The sequence below is a fragment of the Salmo salar genome, chromosome ssa03, assembly GCF_905237065.1.
Source record: "Salmo salar chromosome ssa03, Ssal_v3.1, whole genome shotgun sequence".
Taxonomy (NCBI): domain Eukaryota; kingdom Metazoa; phylum Chordata; class Actinopteri; order Salmoniformes; family Salmonidae; genus Salmo; species Salmo salar.
In genome coordinates this window covers 51,364,824-51,387,937 of record NC_059444.1, presented here as the reverse complement: position 1 = coordinate 51,387,937, position 23,114 = coordinate 51,364,824, and the positions used below count along the sequence as shown (strand labels likewise).

Here is a 23,114-nt window from a genome sequence, read left to right as displayed (position 1 = left end):
AGTCAAAAAACATATCTGTGGATTCCTGACAGTATGTAGAGCTATACAGTTTCCTGTAACCTGTAAAAATTGCTGCAGTATTTAGTGATTCATTTTTGGTCTTCTGTAATAACACCATCAATGTTTAATTTATGGTTAGTGTTATTTGTAGAGTGACATTTCTCAAGTCTGAAGAAATAGGATGAATTGTGTTCTCCCTCAATCCATTTTTTCCTAGATCTTATAAAGGCTCCTTCTGCTTTTAATCTATATATATTATCCAGTTTATTTAATCTATATATATTATCCAGTTTATTTAATCTATATATATTATTCAGTTTATTTTGTAACTCAATCAGTTCCATCTTCTCCTCCCCCGAGAGGCCGTTTCGGGATCTCTGAGAAAGGGAAGTTATCTTAATGATCACCTTTTCCTCCTCAGCTCTTCTGGTTTTAGCAAGATTACTACCATGTTTTCTAAGGTATATGGACACCTCAAACGATAATATGTCTCATTCTCATTGTTCTATCTGTGGCATCAGTGACTTCATGTCCCAGAATGCTTTTAAAATGTGCTCTGACGTCATATTTTGGCGACTGGTTTAAATGGGGAAAAAGACATTCTCAAACATTAGTTGAGTTCAGCAATATTTATATTTTCTGACGCTTAAAACGGTATATTCGTCTGCGCAATGGGTCCTGTCGAGGTAACAGTTTCTACCGTTTATGCATTTACAGTGTTTTCTTCTTTATCAGGAATAGCCATGCAATCAACGGCAATCAAGTCGCCTGTTCCGATAACACGATTGTAAGCAATGTGATCGTAGCTACGTTAGTTTGCACTAGCTACATGAACGCTTACAGACATGTTATTAGTCATCTAGCGATCTACATTAGTTAGCTAATGTTACTGTAACGTTAAACATCTAGCTAGCAATACTTGTATCATGCCCATTCAATATGTTTTAAAATGCTGCTATTGTTTAAAAAAAATCTGATATCTTAATTACATTAACTATGTGTCACTGTTCTTCGTCCAGCATCTCCACATGTCCGTGTTCTCTCAGAGTTTCTCCCCCTGTGGTCGCTTCCTAGCCGCCGGCAACAACTACGGCGAGATAGCGGTGTTCAGGTGAGACCGAGCGAAGTCGAGGACATGTAGTTTACTGGCTGCTTCCACTTTGAGTAGTGAAAAATACAATGATATGAACAGAGATGATGTAATCAACCTGTCCCTGCAATAAAAATGTAGCATTTAAATGGATAAAGCACATTTTTATCTGAGACGCCCAAGTATCTTATTTACTTGTGTTCTTTACAGTAAATTGCTATTTTAATCCTTTTCCCCAGTCTCTCCTCAGCTCTTAGCCCAGATGCTACAGATCTGAGCCAGACACCCATCCTCACATTTACTGGTCAGTCTCTCTTTCCTTTGATGTGTTGAAACATTCTCTACTTGCTACTTTATGGTAGATCACCAGTGTGAAATAGCATTCAACACATGCTGTATCTCACCCTTCATCCCTAGGTTGTGACACCTGTCTCTCTGTCTGCTCCTCTTACCCCTCTTCTATTTCTTAATTTTCTGTATTTCTCACCCTCACTCGTTTATTCTCTCAGCTCACGAGGGACCCGTCTTCTCTCTCTTCTCCACGGACTCTCACCTCCTGAGTGCCGGCAATGGAGAGATCAGTGCATGGAGCTGGGCGGAGCTTATCAAGCGGGTAAGGCCGTTACAAGATAAAGCAAGCCTACCAAAATGAATGGCTGTTTAGTGTGAACAGTATGTATTTCTATACAGTCTATGAGGGTATGTGAGATGGACCAAGTCTCTGTCTCTCTCTCTCTCTCTCTCTCTCCCAGAATACCAAGGCTGCTTGGACAAGGAGGCCAAATTACAAGTAAGGCACCAATCAGCCGTACATTTGTTTTGAGAAAACACAAGAAAGCTTGTCTGTGTGTAGACTGTGTACATTTGTGTTGGTTATTTTATCTCCAGATGTTTGTCTTTGCTGTCTGATGCTTGTAGCCAACAAGTGTGTGTGTTCATAAATGCTCCTCTTTGCAGATCCAGCCTGGAGATCCCAGAGATCAATGCCATGACTGTCAATCCCACAGTGAGTACACAGACACCTTTTTCAGATTCATTAAGTACCTCACTGTACTGAGACACGTTCTCTATTAAATTATCTCTCACTCTCTCTCTCTCGCTCTCTCAGGAGAACAGTCTAGTGATTGGTGGAGGGGACAATAACATCCACATAATGGATCTGGAAAGTGGTATCTTTAAGGTTTGAGAAATATTCATTTCTTCGATTCTGTCTCAAGATTCAGCAATGTGATGTTGAACATTTACATAAATATTCTTTGTTGCTACATCCCTTTTAATTTCTCTTCTCTCTCCCTCTTTCTTCCAATTATTTCTCTCTTCATCCCTCGCTCTCTCGCTATCCCACACTTAACCTTTATGTTCAATCTCTTTATTGCTCTCCCTCCCTTCCCCAGTCAGTTCTGCAGGGTCATACAGACTACATCCACTGTCTGAGTGTGAGAGAGAGGGAGGGGGAGATCCTCTCTGGGGGTGAGGACGGCGCTGTCAGGATATGGGGTGAGTGACGGATGAAGCAACCTATTACTGCTTCAGGTTCCCTTGTCAGTCACTGACACATCTGGAATCAATGCATGGCTGTATTACATTATACTCTAGTGTTGTCATGTATCTCACTCTCTGAACTCCGCCTCCAGACCACAGGACCGGCCAATCCGTGCACTGCGTTGAAGTCTACAAATATGAGGTAAGATATTGGGATTTGTGGGTGCCTGCCCCTACCCTCCATGTGTAGAGAAGTTATAATGTAGCATCTTTCTTACATGCAAAAGTATATTTCAGTTATTTTTTGCTTCATCAAAAACATGTTTATATGTAGGCAGGGCCTGTTTTGGTGATTTCTGGTATATCATCAAAATAAATCAATCACAGCCTATTTTTGTACTAATTAAGCAGTTGTTACCTGATTAAGTACAATGCCATTGGAAATTAATGTTGAAAGTTCAATTTAAATATTCCTAAAACTAAGTTGAAAATGTTGATGTTGTTGCTTCCTGTTGACAAGACATATTGATAGCCCAATCTACAGATACATGTGCAACAATAGTAATCAAGGAGCACCTTATAAACTGCACATGCACCAAAAACCCTGTTATTTTGTCAAGTGACATTAAATCACTCATCGATGGGGTGGGGGTATATGCGCAGTTGAAACAACCACGGCTAAAAATACACATGGAAACTGGATATATTTTTACATCACTGGAAAACCTGCAGAACAGTCAGCTACATTTTGTAATGGAGAATTTTGATACAGGGGGCACCAAAACAGAAAGACAAACTCAACACCGTTTTTGTCAGTCACTCCTATCAATTATCACGTTGACATCAATTGTTGCACGAGAGGAGGGAGATGAGGTCTCGTGAGGTTGTTGGTAAAGCATGACGCTTGCAACGCCAAGGTTATGGGTTCAACTCCCACAGGGGACCAGTACGAAAATGTATACACTCACTACTGTAAGTCATTCTGGATAAGAGCGTCTGCTAAATTACAAAAATGTAATAATGTTGCATGTCTTATTAAAACTAACACAGCTCAAAAACCACACGTAATCTGGAAATAATGTATACATCACTGGTTAGAGGACAATTTGTAGAAGACAGCTAGCTACATTTTGAAGTTGTATTTTGATTCAAGTGGGTCGCCAACGCGGTAAGTGTAACGCCACACTTTTTTAGTGAATCAATTCCATCGATATCACGCTGAAATCAATAGAACAGGGCCAACATTTGGGGTGTCGCACTGTTTTAATCTAACACTATTCAAGGCCACACGGAAACTTGGAAAGACCTATACATTGTTGTAATCACAACCCTCCATAGGGTATCAACGGTGACAACGGTTGGCTGCTATTTAAGTGATAGTTTGACCGTCAAATTTGTGCATTGTGTGGCTAGCGTCTTTTATAGAGAACTGCCAAATCATCCATTTCAGAAAGAAAATGATGGCTGCCGTCTAAATCCTGCGAACCCCAGCGCGTATGACAAAATCAACAGTACAAAATCAAACATATTGATATGTTTTAAGCAATTGATCTTTTGTCATCGTGTTGACTATACATTTTTTATACTAACATCACCAATCTGAGGTAAAAGGATGTGTAATTCCCCCCCAATTTGATGTGGTCAAAACATTAGCTTGTGTAGTTGGGTAATATCCATTTAATTAGATATGGCAAAATAATTATCTTAATTTAGGATGATAGTAATTTCTCACTTGTTTAACTGTTTAGTGACGATAAAATGCTCCTAAACACAATTTAACCAGACGGGTGATCTGCACTAGAGTCTGCATAGGGCTTGTGCAGCAGGCTGAACGTTTGACATCCATATTATAAGGCACCTTTCTGCAGATTGCTGAACAAAATAAATATCAAATTACAAACAAAATCTTTCTCACTTCTGTCTCACTCCCCCTCTCTTTCTAGGAATGCGCCCGCCCCCAATATGGCAAGTGGATCAGCTGCCTGACGACAGAATCTGATTGGATGGTGAGGAAAGGGCAGCCCTTGCAATTAGTCAACAGTCCCTTCCCCATAGGATGAGCTCTCTCTCTTTCTAGAAATTGTAATGACTTGTTCAGTACCTCAGTCTGAAATGTGGCACTTATGTTATCAGTGTAGTTGCCGTGGCGAATCATTAGAACAGCCGCCAAGGTCAACTCCACCTGTGGAATGCCTCACGCTGTTGTCTTTTTACTCCTTCAGGATGAAATTATTTGCAATGCAGATACTGTAACATTACTCAGCATTTCCTCCTGCAATTTTATCTCCTTTAGTGTAATTAAATAATTCTCCCTAACACCTGTCCCCCACCAGGTCTGTGGAGGAGGCCCATCCCTCACACTATGGCACCTCCGCTCCATGTCACCCACCTCCATCTTCCCTCTCACCGGATGCCAGCGACAAGCCAACTTTTACCAGGACATGGTGAGACGTGTGTGTGTGTGTGTGTGTGTGTAATCTTCAGGGTGTGTGTGGGTCAGACTGTGTGGGAAGGGAGAAAGAGTTTTATTGGTTTGTCTTTCTCTAACTGTAGACACTAGTCCGTCTGTCTGTGTGTATTTGTGACCTCTCTCCCGCCTGTAGGTCTTGTCGGTGGGCGAGGGCCAGTGTGTGTCCCACTGTCACCTGGGGGGAGAGGTAAAGGCTCAGATCCCCTGCACCCCCCACTCCCTCAACACGCTGGCACTGAACCTCAACAGCACTGATAACAGGGTGAGAGTCGTTTAGACAAACCATCTGAACACTCCGTTACTCATCCAACCCCTCAGGTTACATTTCCTTCTTTGCTCGTCCCGCTTGGGGTCTTCCTGTTCTCGTTCACAAATCCTGTGTGGCTTCGTTGGTAGAGCATGGCGCTTGCAACGCCAGGGTTGTAGGTTTGATTCCCATGGGGTACCAGTATGAAAAAGTAAAGTAATTATGCACTCACTAATGTAAGGCACTGTGGTATAGAGCGTCTACTAATGACTACAATGTAATAAATAGTTTTGTCCACATCAAAGCTTCAGTACATGGTATAATTGATATTCAGTTTTGATATGGTCTGTTGATATGGTTGAGTTTTGTTAAGCAGGGACAGTGGTGGTTTTCAGTGTATGAAGGACGTGGTTGTCATGTTGTCTTCTGTTGTCTTTGCTGTTCCAGGTGCTCACAGTAGGTGGAAGCAGTCACCAGATAGATGTATTCACCAACCTGTCCTACAGAACCTTCTCGCTGTCTTTCTGAGGACACACACAACCCCATTTAAGCTCATAATGTGCTGTCTTGGATAATTGTACTACACTATTCTGTACATAACTCATGCCTCTTGTTCAAAGGATGCCCATTCCAGGATTCATGTTTTTTATGATAATAAAATATTTTGATCACTTTTCAATATCTGTGCTTCAGTCTTGATACATTTGCCCCGGTTTTATGCTCTGAAGGAATAAATTGGCTGAAATATCTGTATGTCTTGTCTACATAAAGTCTTGGGTTACTCCATTTAGATTTCTAGAATATTGGGTTCCCTCCCCAGTTTTCATATTTGCAGCGAGTGTAAGTAACCCTGCCAAATACTACAACAATCCCATTAAACAAGTATAGTACAAACAGCCCTATTTCGTTTTTTGTATGTATTGATGAGACAAGATAAAGCACATTGAGCAAGAAGGGAGATGGGATGAACAGAGAGGAGGGAGAAGCACATGATTTGGATGAAAGTGACTCAACAACACTCAGGTGTGGCCTGAAGACGTCGGGCCGTGGACTAGTCTAAGGCTCCGAACTTTCCTGAGTCATCCCCCCCGGAACCAAGACGTCTGGAACGGTCAACAGATCCTCGTATTTCTTCGGACTGACCAATTGCACAAGTCATCGTTTTGGTGATGGCAATTTATCATTTTGTAGCACGACGCGTTTGAAATACGCATAGAAACTTAGCTACTCTAGAGGAATTATTCCTATACCGTTATCTAGCCGAGTTGTGTTTTGCGTTGATCACATTTCCAGGAGAAAGTAACTTTTAACTTCGTCTGTGGGCGAGCGGCTTGCTAACGGCAATCCCCAAAGATACCGGATACAAACGAATCTAGCCTCAGCTCAGACAGTCACTGCTGATCCTAGCTGCTGATAATGTCCTCTGGTTAAATGGTAGGTAAGTGTTTTAAACCCACATTTCTATGGTTTAAACTAAATCCAACGTTGTGGTTTGTGTCATCAACTGTTTTTGAGTAGTTTGCGATTGTACCTAATTTACGAAGAGTGTTATTGTTGCGACCTAGCCAGCTTGTTTTTCACAGACAGCTGACGATTGTAGGGACTAGGGAGGGACACTTTCCCAGGATTTTCAGTAATGCTTTCATTGATAATCACGATGAAGAAGAAGCCCTAGCAAATATTTTAACTTTGTACCAATGTGTCAGGATTCAATTTCAAGAACTAACTTGCTCGCCCCATGTACTCTTCCCTGTTTTTATTATGGAACAAAAAACTGTCCTCAGTCTTTTCTATTCTTTCGCCCTAAATCGGCGACGCGGACAGACTTGAGGGATTCTTGAGTTGTCCCTGAAAATACTTTAGTCACTTAGTGAATATCAAAGAAAAAGTATGTTTCTATGATACCTATATCCTCTACTATTTAACCATATAACATTTCCCCCAACATTTGTTTTAACTTCTTCCTAATCCAGCTCACTTTACACCATACATGCAGGCTGATGTTTCATGTGGTTAATATAGGCCTATGTTTGTGGTTCATAGTGGCCTATATTTAATGAGTGTGTGGAGAGAGGGCAAACGGTTGGAAACGTTAAATTTAGAGACAGCTGTTCTAGTGAACAGGGAAGGGAGGGTGCGTACAGGGACAGGGTTGGCATACAGTCAGGGAAGTTTTGACAATGACAGACTACAGGTTGTCTCCTCACTCTGTCCCTGTATATTGTCATTGATAAATGTTCCATACAGACGTTCTTTTTCAGGGTATGGTCCAAACAAGGGAGCTGAGGAAAGCCTGAAACAAACCAAATACTGTGAAGGCGTCCACCATTTCTCCGCTCAGAGAGGAAGTGAAACCAAGGGATTGAGACTGAAGCAGTTCAATGGATGAAAACGTTGCATGGACTGTAGATTGAAAGAGGAAGAACTTCATCCTCTCAGGTTTTTGCTTTTGGTCTCTGCTTGTACAACCTTTCAGGCCCCTCTGCCTGTTATTTTGTTTCTTGTAAGAGGTGCGTGATAACTTGACACAGAGATGACAGTGAGACTGTGGGATAAGCAAAAGTGCTAACTGAGAAGAGCAGTGACTTGAATCCTCACATCCATAGGCTACCCACTGGGATATCTAAGTATTAGCAAATCTAGCAACAACAATCCGTCTACCTTGGACACAGACCAACAACTGAGCACTTTCAGACACTCATGGATGTAGTGACTGACTGCCAGAACGCAATTTGATGAGGATAGTCTCTTTGCCCTTGTGTAGAGTTTAACGTGTCAGAAGTCCTTCACCGTCTGTCACTGCAGCCCAACTTTAAGGGGGAAAAACACTTTACTGGACTGATGGAAAGAGAACGTAGGTAAACCTGTGATGAGTCGGAATGTGGTGCTGCAAATAACTGGGAATCCCCTACTGGAGTTAGTGGGAGGAACTGGAACTGAGGTGGAACCAGAACCAACCGAGGCCTAAGCACGACAACGGAATGCCATGTACTAAACTGGAAATACACTTGATTTAACTGGTAATTATTGCACTTGCGAGGTAACAGGAATAGTTTGTAATATTGAGTAAGAATTCTGGACTAGAACTGATCTGGGAAATCAAATGGAAATCAAATTGCAATGTAAGTGTTTTGTGGATGTTTTCTGTACGAGATCTTCTTCCATTCTGAACTGGTAGCTTTGGGGGGGAGACTGTTTCATCCTGGGATTTGGGAAGACTGGAATCTGTTCCTGTGGAACTGCATTTATTGGGAGAGGATTACTGAAACCAAGAGCACTGTCTGCAGAAATGGCGGGGCCGGGAAAGGACTACAACCATCTCTTCAAACTGCTCATCATTGGAGACTCCAGTCAGTGCATCTTAACTTCCATTTTCATACAAAGCTCCTGTGGTCTCTTAGTGCTTACTCTGTCTGCGTTAAAATAGTAGTGTAATTCAAGTGTGCTGTGCTGTTACACTGATGTTTAGCAGGCAGCTCATATTGTGTGAGTTGTGATTTAAAGAATTAGGCTAATATATATTCCTGCTTAATCTCCTTAGTAACACAGCAAATATCAGTCAATCTGCTTATCATTGGGTGACTGTGATGAACATGCCTCACTTACTCACCAAGCTTACAGCTCTGATGACTTACAAAGGAGACTTATTTGTCTCTAACTCTTCAGACAATATGATAGATTTTCAAACATTTACCCATGCTGTAGTGATGTGACTTGCCATATGTAGGCTACTAGTAATGGGACAGTAAGTAGCCTGATACTGTCTACTCAGAAGTGAATGAAGAAAGGCCTAATCACCTAACCCCTCATCCCTGTCTAACCTCTCTGTTCTAGATGTAGGGAAAAGCAGTCTACTACTACGATTTGCAGATAACTCCTTCTCTGGTGAGTTGCTGCTCTCTATCTGGTCAATATATACTATTAAACGATTTGAATGTGTGAGTGGTTAGGAACTGTGTTTTTTTTAATGTTTTCTTCAAGATTGAAATGTGTGCTTAGCATGTTGTGTGTATGCGTGTGTGTTTCTAACCTTGCTGCTTTGGCTTGCAGGTAGCTACATCACTACGATCGGCGTGGACTTTAAGATCCGTACGGTGGACATCGACGGGGAGCGAGTCAAACTGCAGATCTGGGATACGGCGGGCCAGGAGCGCTTCAGGACCATCACCTCAACGTAATCTATCATCTATATCAATGATCTATCTACACGTATAGAAGCTATATATCAATACAAACGCTGTTTATCACCATAGTTGGTTTGGATTTAGGCTCAATTTCAGTTAGTTTCATTCTTTCAGTTTTATAGTGATTAACTCAGTTAAGTGCTATTGATACCAGCCCGGGACAGAGTGCCAGCCAACGATAACTATCACCCGAAAAACAATGCAGCGATTTCCTGTTTTTATACAGTACTCTTTACAATCCTTTGCTATTTTCCACTTTCTCCCTGTTTTTCCTACCAGGTATTACAGAAATACCCACGGTGTGATTATTGTTTACGACGTCACCAACCCAGAGTCGTTTGTGAACGTGAAGAGGTGGCTTAATGAGATCACTCAGAACTGTGACAACGTCTGTAAGATCCTAGGTGAGTTTGGTATGCTGAGGCGATGGATGAAGAGTAAAATAGAAAGAGTAGATTAGATGAATGGATAGAAAATTAGGAATGAAGAAAATTCACTGAGGAATGACTTTGACTTCCAGTCCAATGTGCTAGTGTTATGCCTGATTGTGAACTGATAGACATACACTATATATACACAAGTATGTGGACACCCTTTCAAATTAGTGGATTCAGCTATTTCAGCCACACCCGTTGCGGACATGTGTATAAAATCGAGCACACCGCCATGCAATTTCCATAGACGAACATTAGCAGTAGAATGGCCTTACTGAAGAGCTTAGTGACTTTCAACATAGCACGGTCATGTCATAGGATGTCACCTTTCCAACAAGTCAACTCCAAGTGCTGTTATTGTGAAGTGGAAACATCTAGGAGCAACAACGGCTCAGCCGCAAAGTCGTAGGCCACACAAGCTCACAGAATGGGATGGCCGAGTTCTGAAGCGCGTAAAAATAATCTGTCCTTGGTTGCAACACTCACTATTGAGTTCCAAATTGCCTCTGGAAGCAACGTCAGCACAAGAACTATTCGGGAGCTTCATGAAATGGATTCCCATGGCTGAGCAGCCTGGGCTGTTTTTCATGGTTTGGACTAGGCCTCTTAGTTCCAGTGAAGGGATATCTTAACGCTACAGCATACAATGACATTCTAGACGATCCTGTGTTCCAACTTTGTGGCAACAGTTTGGGGAAGGCCCTTTCCTGTTTTAGCATGACAATGCCCCCATGCACAATGCGAGGTCCATACAGAAATGGTTTGTCGAGATTGGTGTGTAAGAACTTGACTGGCCTGCACAGAGCCCTGACCTCAACCCCATCGAACCCCCTTGGGATGAATTGGAACGCCGACTGCGAGCCAGGCCTAATTGCCCAACATCAGTGCCCGACCTCACTAATGCTCTCGTGGCTGAATGGATTCAAGTCCTTGCAGCAATCTTCCAACATCTAGTGGAATGCCTTCTCAGAAGAGTGGAGGCTGTTACAGCAGCAAAGGGGGGGACCAACTCCATATTAATGCCTATGATTTTGTAATGAGATGTTCGACGAGCAGGTGTCCACATACTTTTGGTCATGTAGTGTACTATGCTGTCCAAAACATCTTTCATTCATCCCCACTTCTCTCTCTCGCCCTCCCTCAGTGGGGAACAAGAATGACGACCCCTCCAAGAAGCAGGTGGACTCCCAGGATGCAATGCGTTTCGGGGAGTCGGTGGGCGTCCGGGTATTTGAGACGAGCGCCAAAGAAAACATCAACGTGGAAGAGGTGACCCTAGCAGCCATGTTCTAAACTCAGCGTGTACCTCATTCACTTCCTCAGTAATAATAATAAAATAAAACTAAGCCTCAAATATCCCAGAGACCTGATATGGCTCTCACAGGGAATTATCAGTTTATTATGCTTTTTTTTAATGAAAACATATATATAATAATTACACTGCCAATAAATTATCCACACCAGTTGGCTGTGGTGCTATCAGAAGTGTGACCATGGTCATCTCTTATATCTCTAAAACGGTTAACTTATTTCAACTTAGACCAGGTGGCGAATTCCCTTTCCAAGGAATAGCACTTCCGTGTGTACTGGTATGTATCCGGGTGTGTATGTATTTTACAGTCATTGCCCTGTCTCTTTCCTTCTCCCCATCTCTCCTACCCTCTCAGATGTTTATGGCTTTCACACACATGGTCCTTCGGACAAAGAAGCAGAGTCAGAGTCGTGCAGAGAGAGAGCGGGAACGAGAGAAGGAAACGGTCGACATCAACTCTCACAGACACAGAGAGAGGAGGAAGAGGGGGAAGAAGTGTTGCTGAGAGGGAGAGAAAGGAAGGAGATTTTCTAAGAACAGGACAGACCAATGGAGAGTCGAGCGTCTAAAGTCTGTCTGCACTCATGGGGAAAGAGCCAGGACATTACATGTTGACATTGCACTGAGACAAGATTACGAGAGGGTAAGGACAGAGAACCACTGTTACGTGCCGAATTTTTACCCTAGCAGTTATTTTTTATGAATGCATATTAATGTCATTTTATCATTAAAAGGGAAACTGGATCCCCACTGTGTCAAACTGTCATTAAAACCCCTAATTTAGGAAATACACTAATGACTTCAAAAGTGACTAGAATGATGTATCTGTCTTATTTGTAATGAAAAAGACTGTCGTGAAAAATGTAACATGTCTAAATAAACAGAGAGCAATAAAGTTGATCTGTGTGTGCCTTTTATATGCGATATACCATCGCTAACACATTGAAAGTGTTATTTACCCTTGGTCTGAATGCTGTACGCAACGTCAGGAAGTAGCATTAGCCACCCTAGATTGGTGGTGGAAAATGCTGTTTCATAAAGAAAGTACGCATATTTTCCCAGTTTTTTGTTTTTTTCCCACCTCGCCATTAAATCAAGTTAAGGAGGAAGTTGACACTTGCAGCCTGAATACATTCCATTTGGACGGTAAAATGAAACGACTTGGTATTGTCATCTGCTGGCCTTTGGGCTACTATACTAGCAGTTTATTTGCAAAGCCATAGGTGATGCAAAATACACAGATCTATTGAAATGCAAGACTGTGGTAATTGATTTTTTTTTCTTCACAACTGCATTTTGTGCCTCTAACACCAATGTTCAGTAACTATTTACTCAATTATCTTGACTGCATCCCTGGCTGCTCAAGCGGTTTGAGAAACACTCTTTTCACGCCACTTTTATATGGAAATGACTTTTACGCAGCATGTTAGGAGACTGAGGTTAAGGTTAGAATTAGGGTTTGGGTAAGTGAAAATGCTCTCCTAACCTGCTACGAAGGTTTTGCGAGCATGGAGAGGCCAGAGATAGCCAGACGAATAAATTGGGCTGGGGCGGACTGGCATTTTATCCAAACCAGTCCACATCACTGCAAGCGGTGCCGACTCACCCCCCCAATACACACCCTACTTAGACACAGGCAGTAGTGCTGAAAACCATTGGCAGTACAGTACAGCATTTCTCAATCATTTCTGTACCAGTGACTGACGAGACATGGTCGTCCTCAGACCATGAACGACCCTCCACCTCCAAATTGATCCCGCTCCAGTGTACAGGCCTTGGTGTAACGCTCATTCCTTCCACGATAAATGCGAATCTGACCATCACCCCTGGTGAGACAAAACCGCGACTCGTCAGAGAAGAGCACTTTTTACCTGTCCTGTCTGACTCCAGCGATGACGGGTTTGTGTCCATAGGCGACGCTGTTGCCGGTGATGTCTGGTGAGGACATGCCTTACAACAGGCCTACAAGCCCTCAGTGCAGCCTCTCAGCCTATTGCAGACAGTCTGAGCACTGATGGCGGGATTGTGCGTTCTCTGCATGGTGTAACTCAGGCAGTTGTTGTTGCCATCTTGTACCTGCCCGCGGTGTGATTTTCGGATGCCACTGTAAGGACAATCAGCTGTCCGTCCTGTCTCCCTGTAGTGCTGTCAAAAATTGTACAAAAATTGCAATTTATTGCCCTGGCCACATCTGCAGTCCTCATGCCTCCTTGCAGCATGCCTAAGGCACATTCAGGCAGATGAGCAGGGACCCTGGGCATCTTTCTTTTGGTGTTTTTCAGAGTCAGTAGAAAGGACTCTTTAGTGTCCTAAGTTTTCATATCTGTGACCTGTCTTAATGACCGTTCCACAGGTGCATGTTCATTAATTGTTTATGGTTCATTGAACAAGAATGGGAAACAGTGTTTAAACCAACATCATACATCTGCCTGGTACAATTGAAACCGGGATTAATCCGTGAAGAGCACACTTCTCCAGCGTGCCAGTGGCCATCAAAGGTGAGCATTTGCCCACTGAAGTCGGTTACAACGCAGAACTCCAGTCACGTCAAGACCCTGGTGAGGACGACGAGCACACAGATGAGCTTCCCTGAGATGGTTTCTGACAGTTTGTATAGAAATTCTTTGGTTGTGCACACCCAGAATTTCTTCAGCTGTCCGGATGATGAGGTGAAAAGTTGTGTTTATACAGCAAAACCCAGCACATTAAAGCCTGCTTGTGAAAAGCCGCCAATTTCACAGGAAGTTTACCCACAATATAGGGACATTGTAGTAAAAAATTAAGCCCTCCGAGCTTCTGATCAACAAAATGAGGTACAATATTCCAGAAACTATGAGGATTTTTTGAAGTACTTTTTAACCCAGTTGACTTACATCTGATTAAAGAAAGTGAAGTCTAAGACATTTAGACCGCCATCACATACCCTGTTGGTGATAATCTCTTTTTATCTTATATGGCTTGTTTTTCCATATGAAGTTGGACAATAGCCTATCTACCTACAGCAAGTGGATTTGGGAATGTCAATAGATGAAAAAAGATAAGATGCACGAGATAGCCCCTCAGTTTTGGATAAAAGCACCCTCTTTTGAAGTCTTAAATCCCTCCCTAATCATGAGGATAATACATTTGGAGTTCACGCAAAGACAATTCTATCTCTGTCTTTTTGGGTGCAGGACTATTAACTACAGTTTCTGAATCAACCGAATGTCCAGATTCCTCCATTTCGTCTCCTGAGGGGTCAGGTGGTGTATTCTTTCTGGTGTATGAGTGGTCAGTTAGCAAATGCCTTCTTCTTCTTTGCCAAGTTTCCGATCAAGTTAACGGTCTACTGAGCGTTGTTCTCTGTTGTGTTTACCATAAATAAAGTTTTGTTACATTTAAGTAAGTTTGAGAGGGATAAAAGCTACTCGGAGCAAGATAAAATCCCATCTGCACTCGCCGCCATCTTTCTGGAACCCCCTCAGGATGAAGTTGGTGAAGAGCAACTTTAGAAACATGCAGTCGACTATAGCAGAGAGGAAGAGAGAGGAAGAGAGAGGATGAACTCGGCGGAAAATCTGTCTCCCTCCAGCAGGTGTTTTTTTTTCATTGTTTCACCCACCAAGCAAAGAGTTTTTGTATGGAGGTCAGTGAGAGAGTGTTGAATTTGCTCACCAAAATAATGTATGGCATGTTTACTATATTAGTTTTTTTGATCTAATAGAAGTTTTGTAATGCTTAAGTTGTTATGAGTGTACTGATAATAAGTAGGAGACGTGACATCCCGGCAACTTTGAGAAAAAAATCTAATCAAATCAAACTTTATTTGTCACATGCGCCGAATACATCAAGTGTAGACCTTACTGTGAAATGCGTACTTACAAGCCCTTAACCAACAGTGCAGTTCAAGAAGAGTTAAGAAAATATTTACCAAATAAACTAAAGTAAAAAATAATTAAAGTAACACAATAGAATAATGAGGCTATATACAGGGGGTACCAGTACTGAGTCAGTGTTTGGGGGGGTACAGGTTAGAGGTAATTTGTACATGTAGGTAGGGGTGAAGTGACTATGCATAGATAATAACCAGTGAGTAGCAGCAGTGTACAAAACAAATGGGGGGGGGGTCAATGTAATAGTCTGGATTAATTATCCAGCAGTCTTATGGCTTGGGAGTAGAAGCTGTTAAGGAGCCTTTTGGTCCTAGACTTGGCGCTCCGATACCACTTGCCGTGCGGTAGCAGAGAAAACAGTCTATGACTTGGGTGACTGGGGTCTCTGACAATTTTATTGGCTTTCCTCTGACACCACCTATTATATAGGTCCTGGATTACAGGAAGCTTGGTCCCAGTGATGTACTGGGCTGTATGCACTACCCTATGTAGCGCCTTACAGTCGGATGCCGACCAGTTGCCATACCAGGCGGTGATGCAACCGGTCAGGATGCTCTCGATGGTGCAGCTGTAGAACGTTTTGAGGATCTGGGGACCCATACCAAATCTTTTCAGCCTCCTGAGGGGGAAAAGGTTTTGTCGTGCCCTCTTCACGACTGTCTTGGTGTGTTTGGACAATGATAGTTCGTTGGTGATGTGGACACCAAGGAACTTGAAACTCTCGACCCGCTCCGCTCCAGTCCCGTTGATGTTAACGGGGGCCTGTTCGGCCCGCCTTTTCCTGTAATCCACGATCAGCTCCTTTGTCTTTCTCACATTGAGGGAGAGATTGTTGTCCTGGCACCACACTGCCAGTTCTCTGATCCCCTCCCTATAGGCTGTCTCATTGCTGTCGGTGATCAGACCTACCACTGTTGTGTCGTCAGCGAACCTAATGATAGTGTTGGAGTTGTGTTTGGCCACGCAGTCGTGGGTGAACAGGGAGTACAGGATGGGACTAAGTACACACCCCTGAGGGCCTCCAGTGTTGAGGATCAGCGTGGCAGGTGTGTTGTTGCCTACCCTTACCACCTGGGGACAGCCCGTCAGGAAGTCCAGGATCCAGTTACAGAGGGGGGTGTTTATTCCCAGGGTCCTTAGCTTAGTGGTGAGCTTCATGCACAAGTCTCAAAGAAGTCTAAGAAACTGGACATTTTTGTGGCTGTGGCAGAAAGTTTGGGTGATTTAAGGATTTTACATCTGAAGACTTGCAAGGGGTACTGGTGCCGGAAGACCCGCCCTCCCAGGTTCCCCTTGAGCCTGTGTAGGGATCAGATCTGTTTTATTTTTTAACAGAAATGTTGTTTGATTTAGTTTAGTTTATTAATACATTTTTGGGGTCATTTGGAAGTTTTTTGGGGGGTATTTAGTTCAATTTTTGCTAAGGCTGTTTCCATCCCGCACAGTAGGTGTCGGCATACACATTTAAAATGTGCGATCGCCAATGTACCATAGAAGAAGTAGTCCCGGTCGGTAGAACGAAGATGGCAGCTGAAAGCGAGTGAGTTTGTTGATGAGAGCGTGTAATTGGAGAAAATGTGTCAAATGACTGTATAATACGTTCATTCATATTCAATACCATTTAATTGAAAATGTATCTTCAAATGGTATGTACGTTGTAGATTGTGGTTTGCTAGCTATGTGTCGCTAGCTTGCTAGCTCCGGCGGCTAGCTGGCTAGCGTTAGCTACAACCCAGTTAACTAAACAACACAGCTGAGTGCAGGGGGTAATGCCATGCAGGGTATGATGCATGTTGTGATCATACGAAAAGAGTCTTGCAAGCAAGCTGTTTGTTCCACATTGTAATTTACCAAAGAGACATACAGTGCTAGTTAGCTGACATCCATTTCGGAAAATACACAACGTTTATATCGGCTTGAACCAGAATCTGGCCTTAAAGGAGACGTTGAACGTGGCGAGGAGAATCGCCATGTTCAATCCCCTGTAAAACCAGATTCTGGTTCGGTGCTGCGTCGTTCCATGTCATTTCAGAAAGCCACGACACCCACTATCTCAGATTGTTCTGAAATAATTTCCGTAGTTAGAAACCGATAACATTAGCATTCCTGACACATTGTTTTGCTGAAATGTAATTGATCTGAGAAATGAATAAGATTGATTACACCCAAATTGGCAATTGAAATGTATGGAATTCATAATATCCAATAAATATAGTACCTAACATCTGGTTTTGATCGAACTTTTTTCTAACAATGAGTAAGCCATGAAAAATCCAAGGAAATGGTCAAACGCCAGCCATGGACCCCTCGCACCACACCCACCGCAACGAGTGACAAGTTGTATGGAGCTGCGGCTCGGAGTGTTGTTTCGTTGTCGTATTCTCATAGAATTAGTAGATTTTAATTTTTCTCCTGTTAAGAGAAATTACTCATTGAAATTGATAGGTTTATGTCCTATCCTGCATTCTGATATTACCAGGTTCTGACCACTAGATGGTGGTGTTCCTGCTAGTATGTGATGAGTATTTATTTATTTTTAAACAGTCCCTCAATGTTAAAGGGATGTTTAATCAAAATCACAATTACATTGGTTTCCTTACCCAGTAAGTGGTTTATGGACAAGGTATGACAGCAACCCATGCTTTTGGTTTTGTTTACCTGGCCACTGTTTCAAATGCAAACATCTTAGCATTTGTGACACAAATCCAATGCAAGTCAATGGGACAGTGCCTAACAGAAAGTCTACATCCCCATGGATTTCTTCACATTTTGTTACAAAGTGGGATTAAAATGGTTTAATTGTCATTTTGTCAACGATCTACGCAAAGTACTCTGTCAAACTGGAAGAAAATTTCAAAATATATTTTTTCAAGATTAATGAAAAATGAAACGCACCTTAATTAGATAGGTATTCACACACCTGAGTCAATGTTAGAAACAACTTACGATTACACCTGTGAGTCTTCTTGGGTTAGTCTCATAAGAGCTTTGCAGGCTGTATCACATCCGGCCGTGATTGAGAGTCCCATAGGCCGTAGCACAATTGGCCCAGCATCGTCCGGAGTAGGCCGTCATTGTAAATAAGAATTTGTTCTTAACAGACTTGCCTAGTTAAATCAAAATTCTTCATGCTCTGTCAAGGTTTTGGGTATCATGGCTTGACAGCAATTTTCAAGTCTTGCCATAGATTTTCAAGCAACTACTGAGTACGTCTCAACTGTAACTTGGCCACTCGGGAACATTCATTTGGCTTTGTGTGTAGGTTGTTGTCCTGCTGAAAGGGGAATTCCTGTCCTAGTGTCTGGTGTTGGGCAGACTGAATAATGTTTTCCTCTAGGATTTAGCTTAGCTCCATTTCTTATTTTCATCCTGAAAAACTCCCCAGTCTCTGCCGATGTCAAACATACCCTTACCATGATGCAGCCACCACTATGCTTGAAAATAAGGAGGCAGTTACTCAGATGTGTTTGGGGCAAATCCAACACAACGAGGCTTTGCATTTAGGCCAAAAAGTGTATTCATTTGCAGTGTACTTTATTCTGTGTATTTTAATTCTTTTCACTCTGTCATTATTGTGAAGTCTAGGGCTGACCTCATTTAGTCAACTGATCGATTGTTTGGTCGATAGGCTGTTGGTCAACCAAGATTTCTTTAGGCGAGCGTTAGCAAAAATGTCTGATTCACGCCTTTCTAAGTGGACTGATCCATTGTGGAGGCCGTTGGATGCCATAACTCTAAGACATGTTACTGAAATTGTGATGGTTATATATATATTTTTTTTTGGGGGGGGGGAGAGTTTGGTCCAAATCGGGTGTTTGACTATTATATGAATCCTATAAATTAAAATAGCCAATTTGGGTGCAATCAATTACTTTAGTTTCTCAGAGATCAAATTATATTTTGTTCAGAAATGATTTTGTTCGATCTGAGATGGTGGGTGTCAATCTTCTTTCGTGTGCTTTGAGGTTAAACGACCCTGCTGTCATTTTATAGCTAGCTTGATCATTTACCACACATGATTAACTGAACTATGCAGGTTCTACATTTTTTTTTTTACATTTGGTTTAGCTAGTTAGTGCAGTGCAGGATCATTAAGTTAATGCGTTACAGTTCAAGCCACTTCTGCTGTAACATCCAGATTGTTGCATCATTCATTGACATTGGCTACATCTCCTCTCTACAGTGTGCTGTCTGAGATCGAGGTTCTCCAGTCCATCTATCTGGATGAGCTGCAGATTAACAGGAGAGATGATGGGTGAGCCACTCAGTTTGATGATAGCCCATGTCCCAGAACACCACTAAGTCCTCACTTTGATGGTAGCAGGATTTTGCTGACTCATGAATCTATATAAATACCAGCTGTAGCCTGGTTGCAGATCTGTTTGTGCCCTGGTGTGGCATAGCAACAAATGACAAAATAACTTGGTTCACCTTAAGCACATACAGTACAGATCTGTGACCAGACTATAATACTATAGGCACTCAAACACCATACACCATTGTATCAGAGGTGTGGTGTGCTAGTTGGCTATGTTTTATGTCGCGTCACGAGGATGGACCAGATGGAGGGATATTGCACATCTGTTGCATCATACTCAGCTGATTGTCAGCTGATCCTCCCTCTGTATTCAACATCCTGTCCTCCCAACTGCTCTCTGAAGAGGTCTGTCAGCCTTCACACTTAAACTCTTTCTGCCCTCTTTTCTATCCCCGAGTGTTTTACTATAACGTATGACTGATTAGCCTCCCCCGGCCAATGGATAAGACTAGATGAAAAGCTGATAGACTTCGGGCTTTGAAGTGGGTGCGTGTGTTTTTAATTGACATTCTCTGTTGCTCTCTCTTATAGGGGATGGGAGGTGAGTCTGGTACTATATCCCTCCACGGGTGAAGATTCCCTCTCTCAGTTTGTGCGACTCACCCTAACTTTGACTCTCGACTTGCAGGTATGCTCATGTTCCCTTCTTCCTTGTCCTTTGCAATCCATTTGATTGGGGGAAAAATGATTCCCCGTCCCCTGGCTTAGGTCATGCATTTAGGTTACTTGTGTTAAAAAAAAAAATGTGTGTACCCCCTAAATATACTGGCCTTCACTTCTCCTGGAGAGCTACCTACAAGGTGTGTACACTTTTGTGTATTGGTGCAGGGATGTAACAAACGCCTGCTTACCCAGTAGCTCTCCAGGACCGGAGTTGAGGGGTCCCTGTGATTTTTATTTTTTTGAGACAACCCTCCATGTAGCAACAACACTTCCTGTCATTGTGAAAGTTTTTCCTCGTGCTTTCATAATTTCCTGTCCTTAGAACCCTGCCCTGTCCCTTTCATTCTCAGGACATGCCACTTCCAAATGTTATACGCTGATTCTCTCTCTCTCTCTCTCTCTCTCTCTCTCTCCCTAAGTATCCCTCCTCTCCTCCCTCCATTTCCATCCACAACCCCCGGGGTCTTTCTGATGACAAGCTGTGCAGGTAACAAGAGTAAATCTGTTGTCCTCCATCTTAGGTTCATTGTAGTCTTATCCACTGCTCTGATTAAGGGTAGTTTAATTTTGTTTGTCCCCTGTTGCTTGTATTGCTCCAAGATTTCTCTCCCTCTCCCAGTGTGCAGAAATGTCTGCAGACAGAGGCGGAGTCCTGCCTGGGTTCCCCTGTGTTGTACCAGCTCATTGAGGCCAGTTCTCTTTCTCTCCCCGTTTCTCTCATTCTCTCTGTTCTTATTTGAAATCTCTTAGTTTGAGACCACAGTAATTTTAAGAACTGCATTTGTGATATTATAATTAGACCTGTGGATCAAGGATGCCCTTTGTCCTGATAATTATTATTCTTTTTTTTAAATTTAGGAATGTATAAATAGAGATGCATATCAAATACCTGACACGGTCCCTCTTTTTTTTCTCTCTCTCAGAAAGCCAAAGAGATCCTGACGGAGAGCAATATTCCCCATGGCAACTGTGTCATCTGCCTTTACGGGTTTAAGGTGATCTGTTTTAATTAGTATTTCCATTAGTCCACACAAGATGAAAGTTTAAACTAGTCTTCCTGTTTTGAAACTCTCTGTAGCCCATGTTAACACCAATCCAATGCTTTTGAAATCTGTGAGGGGGAGTGAGCAAGTGGACACAAAATGGGACCGCAGCATTGTGTGTGTGTGATGTAAACCTGTGATGTCTTTCTGGTCTGTCCCAGGATGGGGAGGCGTTCACCAAGACCAGATGCTACCACTACTTCCACTCCCACTGCCTAGGCCGCTACATCACCCACTCTGAGACTGAGCTCCAGGAGAGGGAGAAGGAGCTGGAGCAGGACAAGACACGGGAGAGGACCGACGATGAGGTGAGATCAAGTATCCATATGCAGCAGTGGAATTGAGGGGGAGTTCCTGAAGTGAAACTGCATTTTTTTTGGAGAGGGGGGTGTCAATTTATTTTTTTAATTTTCTTTGCTATATTCCTGTAGATTTTACAGTGACGATTCACTTGGTGGTCATTTTGACTGACGGTTCTTTCTCCCTCCCCCTGTAGGAGCTAACCGTTGTGTGTCCCGTGTGTAGAGAACCTCTGACTTACAACGTTGACCAGCTCCTGTCCAATCCCGCCCCTAGCTTTCCAAAGGTAAAGACACAACTGACAACACACTGTACTGCTATGTTGCTTCTTGTAGCTGTTCTTTTTTCCTCTACAGTACTGTCATATTTTGTCTTGCAATTTCAACTACACCACTTACTTGAGGGACACAACACCTTCAATTATAGTGGCTGCTATTGCAAATACATCCATTTGTGCTGACCTCTACTTCACTCAGCTGGAGGGAGCGGTGATAGGGGTGGAGTTCCGGCAGAGGTGGGCTGAGCTCCAGAACATTTTGGAGCGTCAGAAAGCAAAAGGCGGGATTATTGACACAGAGGCGGAGTCTAACCGCTTCCTCATACATATTAATGAGGTAAGGAAGCAAGGAGGGGCTTAAGCAAAAAATATTAGCTGAAGTGTCTGTGCGTGAGCGCGCACTTTCTTGATAATGTATCTTAATTAAACAACGTTGCGACTTGTTTTTCACAGCCGCCTCCCGACTCGGACAACGTCAGCGCTGACGGGAATGCCTCTCCCAGCCAATCACTGCCCTCCCTTCCCCCTGCCTCCACCAATCAGATCACAGCACCAAAGCTGCAGCACGCTGGCCACTCGCATCGCAGGGGAAGGCCAGGTCACCAGTACTGGCACCAAGGGCTGCAGGGCCACTTCAGGGGCCCGAGGAGGGGAGGGAGAGGCAGGCCCCACACCCACCCAGGGACACCTGTCCCCCCCACCGACCATCTGGACAAACTCTCTCTGTCCTCAGAGAAACACGACAACTTCCACAGCGCTCCTCCTGTCAACTCTCATGACGCACCAATCAAAGCCAGACTTCAGGAGAACTCTAGCCACCCGGAACTGGGACAAGCACAGTTAAGCCAATTGGAGAAGGAAGAAGGGGAGGGACGTACGGAGCTAGGCCAACAAGAGGCTCCAGTTCCTAAAGATGGTCAGCCAATAAGCAAATCAAGCCTGGACACTACTAAAATGGACATCCCACCTAGCAATGGCATGGAAATGGAGCCTGGGCGAGGCCATAGGGAGAGGGGAAGGAGGAGGGGCCCTCGCGGTTCAGCGCAACAGCCTGACCAATGGCAAGAGAGGTATTTGAGAGGCACGGACCAATGGGATGCTCGGGGGGGCAGGTACCATCGCTACTGGGACGGGCGAGGTCAGCGAAGCAGGGGAGGTGCCAACTACCCCCGTGGTGGCAGAGCTCACATGGCTGGTGGGAGGGGCTTCCATCAGAGTGTGGGAGAGGTGGGGAGAGAGGGTGCTGCTCTATGACAAAGGGGCAAAGGAGGAACTAAGAACAACTATGTCTGTACCTCCATTTACATTCTCGACTCACCTAAAATAAAGCTTTGCATTGTCTGGCACCTAAGTGAACCGGTGTGTCCTGTCTTTCCTATTGCCGTTTGAGTTGTTGTCAGTGGGCAGTTTAGTTTACGCTAA

The 23,114-nt window shown here is 43.3% G+C and overlaps 3 protein-coding genes across 6 annotated transcripts; all 3 read left to right on the top strand.

Annotated features, from left to right (window-relative positions):
- Positions 1-526: 526 nt before the first annotated feature.
- LOC106600718 (THO complex subunit 6 homolog) lies at positions 527-5,970 on the top strand. Its single transcript, XM_014192291.2, has 13 exons — positions 527-686; positions 1,020-1,111; positions 1,330-1,394; positions 1,600-1,703; positions 1,843-1,880; positions 2,048-2,096; positions 2,199-2,270; positions 2,485-2,587; positions 2,725-2,774; positions 4,516-4,578; positions 4,906-5,016; positions 5,176-5,304; positions 5,737-5,970. Exons 1-13 carry the CDS (start codon positions 672-674, stop codon positions 5,815-5,817), a joined length of 972 nt encoding a protein of 323 aa, XP_014047766.1. The 5' UTR covers positions 527-671; the 3' UTR covers positions 5,818-5,970.
- Positions 5,971-6,250: 280 nt separating this feature from the next.
- Positions 6,251-12,117, top strand: LOC106600727 (ras-related protein Rab-35). Of its 3 annotated transcripts, none has more exons than XM_014192309.2 (8): positions 6,262-6,723; positions 7,551-8,309; positions 8,443-8,639; positions 9,124-9,174; positions 9,340-9,463; positions 9,753-9,877; positions 11,052-11,176; positions 11,575-12,117. In XM_014192309.2, the coding sequence occupies exons 3-8, from the start codon at positions 8,579-8,581 to the stop codon at positions 11,722-11,724; spliced, it is 636 nt and encodes a 211-aa protein (XP_014047784.1). In that variant the 5' UTR covers positions 6,262-6,723; positions 7,551-8,309; positions 8,443-8,578; the 3' UTR covers positions 11,725-12,117. The 3 variants fall into 3 exon arrangements, with proteins under 3 accessions (XP_045572075.1, XP_014047784.1, XP_014047783.1); XM_014192308.2 differs by having other exon boundaries at positions 7,537-8,309; positions 8,468-8,639; XM_045716119.1 differs by lacking the exon at positions 11,052-11,176 and having other exon boundaries at positions 6,251-6,723; positions 7,537-8,639.
- A 4,439-nt stretch (positions 12,118-16,556) lies between these two features.
- On the top strand, positions 16,557-23,048 carry LOC106600708 (E3 ubiquitin-protein ligase RNF25). 2 transcript variants are annotated; one of them, XM_014192274.2, is made up of 10 exons: positions 16,557-16,631; positions 19,275-19,346; positions 19,941-20,037; positions 20,492-20,559; positions 20,692-20,761; positions 20,996-21,067; positions 21,277-21,423; positions 21,612-21,701; positions 21,892-22,029; positions 22,146-23,048. In XM_014192274.2, the coding sequence occupies exons 1-10, from the start codon at positions 16,561-16,563 to the stop codon at positions 22,944-22,946; spliced, it is 1,626 nt and encodes a 541-aa protein (XP_014047749.2). In that variant the 5' UTR covers positions 16,557-16,560; the 3' UTR covers positions 22,947-23,048. The 2 variants fall into 2 exon arrangements, with proteins under 2 accessions (XP_014047749.2, XP_045572071.1); XM_045716115.1 differs by lacking the exon at positions 19,275-19,346 and having other exon boundaries at positions 16,600-16,631.
- The last annotated feature ends 66 nt before the right edge of the window (positions 23,049-23,114 follow it).